This window comes from Microcaecilia unicolor, chromosome 13, assembly GCF_901765095.1.
Source record: "Microcaecilia unicolor chromosome 13, aMicUni1.1, whole genome shotgun sequence".
NCBI classification, from domain to species: Eukaryota; Metazoa; Chordata; class Amphibia; order Gymnophiona; family Siphonopidae; genus Microcaecilia; species Microcaecilia unicolor.
Window position 1 is genome coordinate 4741917 of NC_044043.1, and position 13946 is coordinate 4755862.

A 13946-nucleotide genomic window follows, 5' to 3' on the forward strand; every position below is an offset into this window, starting at 1 on the left:
AAGAGAATTTTTGGAGCCAGGTTTGACGCTTCATCATCGAGGTTGGCAGTGTTGACGTCTAGTACTGCACCGGGAGCGTTGATGCGTATGGCTGCTGCTAGACCTGTTGACACTGGGAGCAGTGGTACATCGAGTGAGTCTCCACTTGTCTGGATGCCAACTGCTGTGCAGGGCCCCCGGAACCGTCCAGCATCAGACCCAACCTTGAGGCGACATGAGGATTCAACGTCGTCCTTGGCACCAAGGAGCTTCAATGTCGAGCTTCAGGCGAAGGCCAAGAAGCATTGGCATTGATCGTCCTCAATGCACGGTGCTGGGCGCTCCGAGACATCAAGGTATTCGGCACCCAAGAAGTGTCAGAAGACCAATGCATCGGCACCTCCTGAATAGAGGAGGAGTGGTCTTCCCAGCGACCAGGATTCAGCTCCTGTCTCAGCCCCACCAGTTCTAAAAGCCTGTCTCTGAGCTGGCACCCCAACCTTTCCTTGTGATGGCCCTCGATGAGCGCATCCAATTTATTTCCTCATGTAGAAGAAGACAGGGGGGGATGTGTCCTATCCTAGACCTAAAAGCCCTGAACAAATTCCTGGACAAAGAAAATTTCAGGATGGTTTCCCTGGGCACCCTTCTACCAGTGATTCAGGAAAACAATTGGTCATGCTCTTTGAACTTGAAGGATGTATATACACACATCCCGATACTTTCAGCCCACCAGATTTTGGCTGGGAACACATCACTTCCAGTACCGCATGTTGCCCTTTGGCCTTGCGTCATCTCCCAGGGAAGTCACAGCGTCTCTACACAGACTGAGAGTCCAAGTGTTCTCTTATCTCGACGATTGGCTGGTGATGAGCGTGTCAGAGGACGATGCTCGGGAGCCAATACAGAGGACTATTCAGGTGCTCGAGCTACTAGGAATCGTTTTAAACTACCCCCAGTCCCATTATTACCCTGCCTAGCAATTGGAATTCATTGGAGCCTTCTCAATATGCAGAAGGTTCAAGCTTTTCTCCCAGGGCCAAGGGCAGATATTATGGTCACACTGGCTTCTCAGGTTTGGCCACATGGTGTCTACAGTTTGTGACGCCCATGACATATGCATACAGACATCTGCCCAGTGGACCCTGGCTTCTCTGTAGTGTTAAGCACGGAAAGTCTGGAAGATGTCGTCCGAGTGGCCCAGGAGCTTGCTCACTTTCTACTCTGGTGTATCATTCAATCCAATTTGACTCTGGGACTTCCATTCCAAATTCCTCAGCTGCAAAATGTGCTGATGACGGATGCATCTCTCCTGGGTTGGGAGCTCATGTAGATGGGCTTGACATTCAAGGGGCCTGGTCCACCCAAGAAACAGATCTCCAGATCAATCTCTTGGAGCTTCGGGCAATCTGGAACGCTCTAAAGGCTTTCAGAGATTGGCTGTCTCACCAGTGTCAAACGGACATTCATGTTGCCATGTATTTCACCAACAAGCATAGAGGCACCAGATCACGCCTTCTGTGTCAGGAGGCTGTCCAGATGTGACACTGAGCTTGCAGGCACAGCATGTTCCTTCAAGCCACTTATCTGGTGGGCAAAAGCAACAGTCTGGCCGACAGGCTGAACGGGGTTATGCAACTGCACGAGTGGTGTCTCAACATGGGTGGGAGATCTTCCGAGTGTGGGGCACCCCCCTGGAGGATCTCTTTGCCACTCAGGTAAATCACAAAGTCCCTCAGTTCTGTTCCAGGCTCCAAACCCACAACAGATTAGCATCAGATGCTTTCCTCCTTCATTGGGAGACAGGTCTTCTGTATGCATATCTTCCCATTGCTCTTTGGGGGAAGACTTTGCTGAAACTCGGGCAAGACCATGGGACTACAATTCTGATTGTGCCTTACTGACCTCAGCAGATATGATCCCCTCTTCTTCTGTAGTTATCCTCCAAAGAATCATGAAGATTGGAGGTTTTTCTGACCCTCAAGACTCAGAACGAGGGATCTCTTCTGCATCCCAACCTTCAGTCTCTGGCCCTCACAGCCTGGATGTTGAGAGCCTAGAATTTGCTTCCTTGGGTCTTTCAGAGGGCTTCCAGGAAAGATACCACTAAGAGGTGTTACTCTTTTAAAAGGAGAAGGTTGCCATCTGATGTGAGGGCAGGGCCCTAGATCCCCTTTCTTGCCCTACACAGACCCTGCTTGAATACCTTCTACACCTTTCCGAGTCTGGTCTTAAGACCAACTCTGTAAGGGTTCACTTCAGTGCAGTTAGTGCTTGTCATCAACGTACAGAGGGTTAGCTCATCTTTGACAGCCTCTAGTTATTCACTTCAAGAGAGGTTTGCTTTTGTCAAAGCCCCCTGTCAAACCTCCGCCTTTGTCATGGGTCCTCAACGTCGTTCTAACCCAGCTGATGAAATATCCGTTCGAGCTACTGAATTCCTGCCATCTGAAGGACTTGACTTGGAGGGTCATTTTCTTGGCTGATACTTCAACTCGTAGGGTCAGTGAGCTTCAGGCCCTAGTAGTGGATGCAACTTATCCTAAGTTTCATCACAGCAGAGTAGTCCTCTGCATGCATCCTAAGTTCCTGCCTAAGGTTTTGTCGGAGTTCCATCTGAACCAGTTGATTGTCTTGCCAACTGTCTTTCCCCGACCTCATGCCCATCCTGGTGAGAACGTCTTGTACACCTTGAACTGCAAGTGAGCATTGGCCTATTACATGAAGCGGACTAGGCCCCACAGACAGTCCACCCAACTTTTTGTTTCTTTTGATCCCAACAGGATGGGGGTTGCCATCGGGAAATGCACAATCTCTAATTAGCTGGTAGATTGCATTTCTTGCACTTGTGCCCAGGCTGGGATGACCCTGGAGGGTCATGTCGAGGCTAATGTCAGAGCCATGACTGCGTCGACAGCCCAGTTGCAGTCAGCTTTCATTGAAGAAATTTTCAAGGCTGCGACGTGGTCTTCTGTCCACACATTCACATCTCATTACTTGAGCAGGATACCTGATGTGCAGAATCTGTTTGGGGTGTAGAATTCAACTCCACCCCCGACCCGTTTTATTCTGTTCCAGGCTGCACTCTCACTCAGTTTGTTTATAGTTTTAGGTTAATCTGAGTTCTGTCCTCACCATTGCAAGGCCCAGTTGACCAATGTTTGTTGTTTTCAGTGAGCCTGATTGCTAGGGATACCCCACGTGAGAATTATGGCCTGCTTGTCGTCGGAGAAAAAGAAGATACTTACCTTGTAGCTTGTATTTTCCAAGGACAGGCCTTATATTCTCACAAATCCTCCCACCTTCCCTTGGAGTTGTCTCCTATTTTTACTTGCTGTAGTATTTAACTGCGGTAACCATGCTCTCGCTGCAGGAAGGAAGGCACTCGCGCATGAGTAGTGGAGCATATCTCGCGCGCCACAAAAGCTCTGTTAAAAGAAGCTCCAGACGGGCAGCACAGGTCACGTTACCCAATTGTGAGAAAATAAGGTCTACTGTCCTTGGGGAATACCTGGTACAGGTAAGTATCTTCACTATACTATCTACACGACACACTGTGTTTCTAAAAGTAAAACACGAATAAATTATGTTCTTCATAGCATAGACAATTGGGGTTGAAGGAAAAAGCCTGCAAGAGCTCCAGGTACAGAGACTGGCAGGCCTGATACTGTTTGATTAGTGCCAGGGATCCCGGACTGTCCAAGGCAGGCAGCAGGAGAGGAAAATGGGATCAGCCCCGTAGCAACGCCTGTGACAAGGAGCAGCCCCAGTACTTCGGACCCTGAAGAAGCAAAGCGAAATACTGGCCATCATTGGTCCTGGGATCTCTACTTTACTGTGGAAAAGAGGGCTCAGGGGACACAGTGCACTTTTTTTGAGCTCTATGAAGCCCAGAGTTTTTCGTTAGGTTTGGGTTGTTTTTTTTAATCTACTTAGCTTTTATAGGCCTGTGTACCTGGGGCTCTTTGAGGCTTTTTTTCTTCCACCCCAATAGTCAATGCTAACATACTTTATTTGTGTTTTACTTTTAGATACACACTTCTATGTGTTGTGTAGACAGTGTTGTCCGTATTCTTTTTAACTTAATTTACACCCCATTGTGATAGTATTAAGAAATCTGTCATGGGTTCAGCAGTACTAGCATATAAAGGCTTTGAACATTAGTTCTCGTTTTCAGATTTCTCCTCCTAAACCAAATGATAAATCCTACTTTTATGAAATTTATTGTGACCTGCTGAAAAGACCGTTGTGATCACGCCTGTTTTCATGTGTCTTTTTTTTTCTCCAAAATTCCGTATGATTTGTGGTGTGTTTTTTTGGGGGAGGGGGATGGGGTTTGAATCTGGTAAGTACCCTTTTTCTTTCTTTCCTCCTTTGCTGCTGCTGCTGCTTTCCCACCAATATTCAGTGGATCCAAAAAGTCGGGAGGTGATTCAAAATGCGTGCAAGGCTGTGGGCTCTATCAGCGATACGTCCTTCGATATCCGCTTCAACTCTGACATCTTCTCACCAGGTAGGAGCATGCTGGGGGCAACTGTAATAGAAAGACATGCCAATGTATTTATTGTTCTCATGCATGGTTTTCTTGTGGCATCCCAGACACCCTGTACAACCTAGGGCTTGGAGTTCATTAAAACACACTTGGAGGTAATAAAAAAAACCACTGGGTGAGATTCCCCCACCCCCTTGTTCTTATTTTGAAGCAAATTAGCTGTGCTGATCCTTCTCAGAAGCCAGCACAAACATCATGCTGATAACAGCTATTGAGCTCTGGGTAGGAGCCATATTTGTAACAAAAGATGTCTTTAGTAAGGTACCTACTATTTAAAATAAGTGCCAAACTATAAAATAAACAGAATACTGAGGAGGAAGTGACATCACCGCTGGGTAAAGGATGTCTTGGAGCATTGCTCCGCTGGAGTTCTGGTTTACACTAGTGAGATCCTGTTCCCCCTCGGGCTTAGTCCTCCCCAGTTACATGTTCCGTGCAGGTGAACTGATGTCGATGCAGAAGAAACTTGAAAAACTCAAATTTGCAACAGATAATAGATCCACGTCTTCAAGCGGCATGCAGAAGGAGGCTGCAGCAAGGCACAAAATGGCGCCGGCCAATTCTGAATCTGAAGATGATAACCTTGTGGAGCGACCAGTGAGGTACTGAATCCGGATGTGGCCAGATGGTTCCAGGAACTGAAAATGGAAATCTCAGCAGTCCAGAAAATATCCACACAAAAGTGGCAGAGATCAGAGCAGAGGTGCATGAAATCGGGAATAGGACTGAACAGGCTGAAGAGCTTTTGGAGGGGCTGGAACAGTCTGTCAGCACTCTGCAGTTGGACCTCCAGCAAGGGTGCAAGATGTGGCAAGAATTGCAGACAGCCCTGGAGGACTTGGAAAATCGATCCAGGCACTGGTTAGAGAGTTAAAGGTATGCCTGAACTGGATAGATATAAAAATTACATCCAGGTAATTTGTGAGATTTGTGAATTCCTGATGAAGAATAATAATGGAGCAGTGACTGGCCTGGTTGAGTGTTCTGTTACATTGGATATGGCTCATCGAAGCCTGGGATACCCACTTGATTGTATTCCTTGAGACATTATAGCATGTTTCCACGACTATTGTGTTAAGGAGGCAGTTTGAAAGAGAGCTGGAGTGATGGAGGAAGTGCTTTGGGACAACTGTAAAATAACTGTTTCAGGACCTGGCACAATCCACCTTGCTAAAGCAGAGGGATATGCAGGACGTTACCCAGTATCTTCAAAAAGCAGGCCTGTACTACTGCTGGCTACACCCCTTGGGCTTTTGATTACACTGGGGAGCCAGTTGTGCAGGGTGCATATAGCTATAGAATTTTTGACTGAGTTTGGCTGCACAAACCTCCCAGTGACGCTCTCCCTGAAGCGGCAAACGTGATCAGCAGGCATAACCCACCTGGCAAAAAATGTGATTTATCCATGAGCAATCTGCTGCAATAGAGGGAGCGCCTGATATTTCAGCTACATTTATTTATTTTTATTTCTTTATTGCATTTGTATCCCACATTATCCCACCTCTTTGCAGGCTCAATGTGGCTTACAATTCATCGTGAATATTGGAAATAGAGGGTTTGGGTTACATGGTGGTAAGTACATGGTTGTATTACAGCAAAAGACGTTATAAGACATTCTTATCTGTATTAAAGATTGTGCAGTTACACGTGTTAATCTTTGTGATATATCTTCTCGAAGAGATAAGTTTTTAGTAGTTTGCGATCTGAGGAAGAAGGGCAACCTTCGAAAGCTAATCAAGAAATGTATTAAGTTATGTCCAATAAAAAAGGTTACTTATTTTCTTTTCCATGTTTTATTTTGTTTGATTTCTATTGATAACCTTAAGAGTGGACTAACACGGCTACCACACTCCTCTACTTATAGTAGTTTGCGGAAATTGGCCAGTTCATGGACCGTTTTCAGGTTGCGTGGTAGTGCGTTCCATAGCTGTGTGCTCGTATAGGAAAAGGTAGATGCATGCAACAATTTGTATTTCAGACCTTTACAATTGGGAGGGTGAAGATTGAGGAATGTGCGAGAAGATTTTATTGCGTTCCTGTGTGGTAGTTCTATTAAGTCTGACATGTAGGCTGGGGCGTCTCCATGACTCTTCCTCTGTATTTTAATAGGGGGACTTAACTAGTCACCATTTGATGGCTTCTTTACACAGGGGCTTGGGTCTGGTGATTTGTTATGATAATAGAGGGTGGAGGTTTTGCTGTGAATGTGGGAAAGAATGTTGTTGTTTGGCAGGGTGTTAGGCGATGGAGGAGGGTATTTGACTGCTTGTGCATGAGGGAAAATAAAGGGGGAGTGATGGCTACCTTTCTCCAGGGAACAGCATGCTGGTCAGCCTGAGTTGGGGATGGGGGGGGGGGAGGGTTCAGGAGTGTTGGGAGGTTGGGGACAGGAGGGGTTGGGGGAGGGGGCGGGCGGAAGTCCAGGTTAGTTCCTGGAATGTGAATGGTATGAATGATCTGGGAAACAAAGTATTGTTTGGTGTGAATTGAAGCGTTTGCACTGGGCTGTTATACTCACATCAGGAAGAGAGATGCTCACCAACTTCATTCCCATATTTTCAATGAGTGGTACATTCTGATCCCTCAGGTAGAAAGAAGGGTGGGCTGGTGATCTAGGATAGGATTCCTTTCAAGAGGCGATTTATAGGGATCCATTGGGTAGGTGTCTTGCAGTTCGCAGGTGGGTTGCTGAGAAACAGTGATTTATGCATTTATGCTCCCAATGTGGGTCAGGGAGATTTTTTTCAAAAGCTTTGCAGGATGATCTGTCTTGACTTTACCAGGGGTGCAATCATTATTGGGGGGGAGGAGGGAATCTCAATCTTCCACCTCAGGCCTCCATGGATCATTCCAAGGGGGCACTGAAATGAGTCATGCTCACAGGAAAAAATTGTTGCATTTGGTAAAAGATCTAGATCTCTTAGATGCCTGGAGGCTCCAGCACCCGGGTCAGAGAGCGTACTCTTTGTTTACATGCTCGGGATACCTATACCAGGCTTGATGTGCTTTGGTGTAACCATCAGATTTGGGATCAGGACTTTGATACCCATATTGAGAGCATATAGATTTTGGACCACACCCCTTTTTGGCTTAAATTGAAGGGTCTGGAGGTAGATAAGCGCCAAACATTCTGGAGACTTAATGAAGATCTTTTGAGGGATAAACAGATTTGTGAGGAGATTAGGGGGTTACACAGCGTAATATGACAAGTAGTGATAAAGGAGAGGTCTCTGATGGGTGTTAGGGAACACTGAAGAAAGTAGTTCAGGGTCATCTAATTAAATGGGGAGCTCATAAGAAGCATGCTCGGGAGTATCGGGAACTGGAGCTTTGGTCTCGGTTGCTAGATTGCGTCAGAGGAGGGCTACCCCGGAGCTATTGATTTAATTGAAACAATGTTGGAATGAGTTGCATTGTTTACAAGTAGAAAAGGTAGAGTTTTTGCGGCGAATGATCCAGCAGAGGTTCTTTGAGTTTGGCAATAAGTTGAGACGGGTTTTTGCTAGGCATCTGAAATAGTGTATGCTGTCCACCATTACTAAACTTAAAAGGGTAGGATGTACTTCACATAAGATGATTAGAGATCTTCTATTGCGATTTACGCTGCTGCTGGTGTGAGTTTTGCACTGCATTTCATTCGGAGGAACATATCACACAAAATTTTGGAAAGCATCAGCCTTTGAAATTAGTCTGTTGAAGCCTCCTTTGTCATTGGTGTGACCCCTGACGCAGGTGCGGTAGCACCGAAACACGGCCCGTGTCGGGTCTTTCTTCAATCAAAGTTCACTATTAAAAGTTTTTTTAATGAAAGAACTGTGTTCCCTTTTGTTTTTAAATGCCCTTTGTGCTGTTTTTTTTGTTTGGTCTTTTTCTGTACTTGGTTCCCTCTCTTTGTCACATTAGAGATCTTTTTGTACAATTCTATAAGAATCATTATGGGGAAAGGAGGAAATGAGGCTGTGGGTTGCGATTATTTGTCTCAGGTGGCACTGCCCTGCTTAACAGATAACGAGTGCAGCCAACTAGATGCTCTGTTTTCATTAGCTGAGATGATATGGGCGATTAAGGGTCTTAAAAGCGGTAAGGCCCCTGGACTGGATGGCTTCTCCACCAAATTTTACAAGTCTTTTTCTGGTGAGGTAGGTCCCCTTCTTCAGGTGGATAATACTGGTTTTGAGGGGGCTCTCATGCTGCCAGTATACAGGAGACTGAGGTGTCCATTCTCTTGAAGCCAGGGAGGGACTGGCGTTTGTGGCTCCTATCAGCCAATTTTGCTTTTGAATTTGAATGTAAAACTTTTAGGTAAGATTCTGAAGGACAGGCTGGGCAGGGTTAGGTTGATCCATTCTGATCAGTTAGGCTTCGTCCCCAGGCGAAAGGTGGCGGATAACATTAGGTGAATGTTTTGTGGGCAGCTGAACGAGTTAGTGACAGGCAGGGATGTCCCCTCTCTCTCCGCACTCTCGATGGAGCCCTTTGCGCAGAAAATTCACCAGTTGGTGGATGTTAAGGTGGTTCTAGTGGGTGGAGAAGAACATAAATTGTCTCTCTTTGCGGATGATCTCTTGTTTTATGTGAGGGCTCTGGGGCTGACATTACCTGTATTGCTTAGAGAGTTGAAGATGTTTGGGGAGTTATTGGGTTTTAAAGTCAATTATGATAAATCTGAATTGATGGGGTTCACTACTATGGCCGGGGAAGAGGCTCTTTTATGGCAGAATTTTCCTTTTAAGTGGTGGTGCACAGCTTTAAATATCTGGGGATTCAGATTTCAAGAGATTTGACTCAGGTTTTTTCATTGAACCTTGCACCCCTGTTTGTCCAGTTACAGAGTGATCTGTGGCGAAGGCGTGGTGGATGTTTGTCCTGGTGGAGGCGGATAGCTGTGATTAAGATGAATCTGCTTCCGCATTTGTTACTGCTCTTTCAGACCACTGTTGGTTCCTAAGGCAGACTTGTTGCAGCTTCAATTGGAGAGTTCAGCTTTCATCTGGGGGGAGGGTGGCATCCCACATCATTAAATAAGAGGGTGATGTGGTAGGTGGTTGAGTTGGGGGGACGGGGTTCCTAAAAATTTTTTTTTTTACTTTATCTTTATTAAGCTTTTTAACAAACATAATTTCACATTTATGAATGATAATACACAATTTGGAAATAAAAATTATATAGACAAGCAAATATTTTTTAAGTTTCAAATAGTTATCGACCACAAGAATAAGAAATCAATCCAAGATGTAAGATTAATAATATAATCTAAAGGAAATAAACATACATTGTAAATTATATTAATGAAGCGTCACGTCCCCGAGAGATTCACTCCAAGACTGTTAAACAGTGTACATATGGGATTAAACCACTACATTAACCTCTTCCTTACTGATTAGAAATTCCTCTAGCTGTTTGGGGTCAAAAAATTGAAACTGTTTAGATTGAAACACTATTCTACATACACAAGGAAATTTCAACAGGAAGGTAGCTCCTATTGCCACAGTTCTTGTGCGTAAAGCCAAAAAGGCTTTATGCCTCTTCTGAGTCTCTCTTGATAAGTCTGGGTATATTCTTATTTTTGACCCCCAAAAAACGGAATCCAAATGTCTTAAAGAAAGTCTCAGTACTGCATCCCGATCCGTCTCCAAGGCAAATGAGACTAATAATGTTGCTCTTTTCGTTATAACGTCTAATGACGACTCCAAAAAGGTAGTCAGATTCATCACTGCACCACCTTGAGGAAATTTTTCTGATTCCATTCTAGAATCAGTTGGCAAATAAAATGCTCTAGTTATTGGTGGTAGTGAATTTTCTGGCATAACCAATATTTCCACAAAATATTTTTTTATCATTTGTACAGGGGTAACGAGAGGTGAACTAGGAAAGTTTATTAGTCTCAGATTAAGTCTCTTAGACTGATTTCCCAGATATTCCAGCCTTCGGGAAGTAAAGTTCTTATCTTTAATCAATGTTTGACCCCCAAGTTCCATTTTTTGAGTTCTTTCAGTAAGAGATTTTACTTCCACAGCTTGTTTTTCAGTCTTTTGCAATTGAATTAATGCAGTTTCTGATAAAGTCTTAATGATTGTAGCATTTTTTGTTACCACAGATTGTAGGGAGGAATATGCAGTAAAGGTTAAGTCCCATAGTGACTCTAGCGTCACTACAGCTGGTTTTTCCATTTTCTCCAATGTTAATTCAGGAAGGGGTGCTTTAGCAGCATTTTCCAGAATACTCACTGTCTGTGCAAGCAGTACAGGAGCTGATGTCGTTTCGGGAGCTCCCAAACTGTCGTCCCTCTGATCTCCCCTTGTCTCCAAAGGACTCCCTCCCTGCAGACTCTGCTCTCCACTAGGGGTTGGACCTGCAGGGCTCCTCTGGAGACGCTGGCTTCCTGGTTTTGGAGGAGCTGCACGTTCGGATGGGGCTGAGAGAGGCCCCATCTACACTGTCGGCCGACGCAGAAGCCCCAGCCTCAGCTACCGGAGTAGAAATCTGCCTGGGACCCAGTGCGACTGCAAAATCTTCCATCTTAGCCTGCCGAAGTTTACTTGTCCCGTCAGGGAGAGAGGGAATCTTTCTGACTTTGCCTCTCCTTTTCCCCATTCCGGGGTTCAGGTAAGGAGCAACTTGCTGGCGTTTGCAAAGAAGAGTGAGACGCATCTCCGGGGTTCCTAATCTTTTATGAGATTACTGGGCTTATCAGTTGAAGCTTATTTCAATCTGGAGCCTGGAATTGGAATCTGTGGTAACTAGGATGGAACAACAGGCAGTACGAGGGGCACTGTTGGGTGTAGCTGTTTGGACCTCTCTCTCTCTCCTAAGGACTACTTACAACGCATCCATTTCTGTTGCATTTGGTCACTTTATAGAGTCGGCTTAAACCCAGACTGTGTGGATCTAGGCGAGTATCTTTTCAGGTAGGGTGTGGGAAAGCTAATTTTGCTCTGTGGGCTAAAAAAAGGACTAGTTAGATTTAGAGATTTATTGGATGGGAGGGAGCTAATTTCATTTGAAGACCTAAAGGAAAGATTGGAACTCCAAGGAAACATCTTTTTTTACTTACTTACAAGTTAAGCACTATATGATTCAGCAGGGCTGGCTGTGGGGAGATCCTGAAGATACAGGGCATTTTGAAAATCTCTGGGTGGCCCTGGGTAAATTGCACAGGCCAATTCAATTCGCTTTCTTTGGGGTAAAGATTTTTGCAAATTTCTTTTTATACTACAGTGGGAAAGGGTTTGTGGACTGAATTGAGTGCGGATGAATGGAAGAATGTCAAAGTGAAGAAAATGTCTTTATAACGCATACAAGATTTTGTCTTGATGGTATTACACTCCTGCTAAGTTGAAGGCTGTGTTTCCTACTGCTTCTGATGTACGCTGGAGACGTGGAAGGACAATGGGTTACTTTTTTCATATATGGTAGACTTGTGTGAAACTTGATGACTTTTGGACCTCTGTGACATTGACCCTTTCTGAAGTTTTCTTTCCCCAAGGCCCTAAGTGGTGTCTCTTGGGGCTGGGCAACCGGAGAGGTCTTAAGTGGCAGAGGCATCAGATGAATGGGATTGGCTGCAGCTAAAAGTGTTCTCACTTTCCATTGGAAACAATGTGATGAGCCTAACTTCGTGGATTGGACTTTGAAATTGGCTGTTGTTGGGGAGTTGGAAAAGCTTACAAAACAACAGCTAGGATGCTATGTTTCTACAGCTGAAGAATGGGCTCGCTTTGGTCAGCTGGGGTGCAGGGGTTTCTTCCAGTTTTGGGAGGAGGGTGGGGTTGGTGAAGAGAAGTTTGTACTGGTGTTTTTTGGGGTTTCTGAAAAAATAAGTAAGTGTGACTGTATGTTTGAGACAGAAATGACACTTTTTTCTTCAATTGAAAAATGTATTGTTAAAAAAAAATGGAATAATGATAGAAAGAAAGGTGACCTGAGAATAAGACCAAAGGAGGATGCGGGAATCCATCAAGTTGATGTTTTTGAACAGTCTTGCTGCTATACTGCAGCTTTCACTGACCTCCTTTCTCCGTTAATGGAAATACTGCTGTCCATACTATTGTCTTCTGCAGAGGTGACTCCTTCCATGTATCGTACACCGCTATTCCCTTCATATCCTGCCGAACATCTGGCACTCAGAAATGATGGCTAATTAGGCACCTCTTCTGCTTCTACAGAAGCAGGTGATAATTGTATCCATGCATGGAGTTTAATAAAGCAAAGCTTTCTACTAATATCCTTGAGTTTGCCTTTCCCTCCCGCTGCAGGTGTTCGTTTCCCCGACTCCAGAATGGAAGAGGTACAAAGTCAAAAGCAGTTGTTGAAGGATGCTGCTGCCTTCTTGCTGTCCTGCCAAATCCCATGCTTGGTAAGAAATCTATAATCAGGTTATCACCTGCTGCATCCTCATCTGCCATATCACAAAGTATCGAGAGACTGCCTCTGCCTTTGTTGCATGCATTAATTCTCATGGTTGACTATGGTAATCCCAAGTGACATCTCTGCTTCAGCTGTAGAAGGTTTGGAGTTAACAGTGGTACATGCACAGTGGAAAAGTATGATAGTTTTCCCTAGTATTCTGTCCCTTTATTTTCCCAACAAGAAAGACCCAAGTTCTTGATAATTCACTAAGCAAGATTTAAATAAAAAATGGAGGAGAGAGGAGCCAGCCTCACCTCAGAGGGCTTAGTATTGTATACAAACATCAGTAGATTTACCGAGAGACTAAGCTCTAGGGGAATACCTGGATGTGGGCACAATGAACGAGTCATGAATGTTTTATTTCAGGTCTGATTCTAGAGAAACCTCAGTAGACCAGTGTCCCTGGGCAGTCTGGTTTTCAGGATATCCACAATGAATATTTATGAGGTATATTTGAACACATGGCCTCCATTTCATGCGGCTGTATCTCATGCTTGTTCATCATAGGTATCCTGAAAACCCTAACTGGCTGAGCAGTATTCCCTTTTAATAGTCCTAAGAATTGCCCAAAGGTAATGTTGACTCTGAAGATATCTCAGTCACTGTTTGAAGCCATTAATGTGGATAAGAACAGGTTGCTCCAGGAGTTACCTGATTAGCAGCGATATTCAGTCGGTATTCAGATAACTGGCTGGATGAAGATAAACTAGCCTCTGTCTAGATACAGCATAACTCACTGCTGTGTCTGGCTATTCAGCACTGGCTGCCATCCATTAGTGGCACTGAATACCCGTATTTAACCCAGCTGCAGTGGCTGGTATTTAATTAAAAAATTAAAAAAAACACTGCCCCAGCTGAATGTTGACCCAACCATTTTTAAATGAGAGGGTTGGAAGTTGGATCTTCAGGTTTTCCTTACCTGTGTGGCCAATAGACTAAAAGTGCCTGCCCAGACTGGGGTGTCCGAGAGAGCTTGCCTTGGGTGGCAGTGGTATAACCCCAGATG

At 44.7% G+C, this 13946-nt stretch overlaps 1 protein-coding gene across 5 annotated transcripts in view; it reads left to right on the forward strand.

The window, feature by feature from the left end:
• Window positions 1-13946, forward strand: part of CLUH (clustered mitochondria homolog) — a 152167-nt gene that overhangs the window by 95611 nt on the left and 42610 nt on the right. For all 5 annotated transcript variants that reach the window (XM_030186225.1, XM_030186226.1, XM_030186223.1 and 2 more), the window contains exons 12-13: window positions 4388-4492; window positions 12787-12887. In XM_030186225.1, the coding sequence (XP_030042085.1) occupies window positions 4388-4492; window positions 12787-12887 (206 nt within the window). The remainder of the gene's footprint in view (window positions 1-4387; window positions 4493-12786; window positions 12888-13946) is intronic.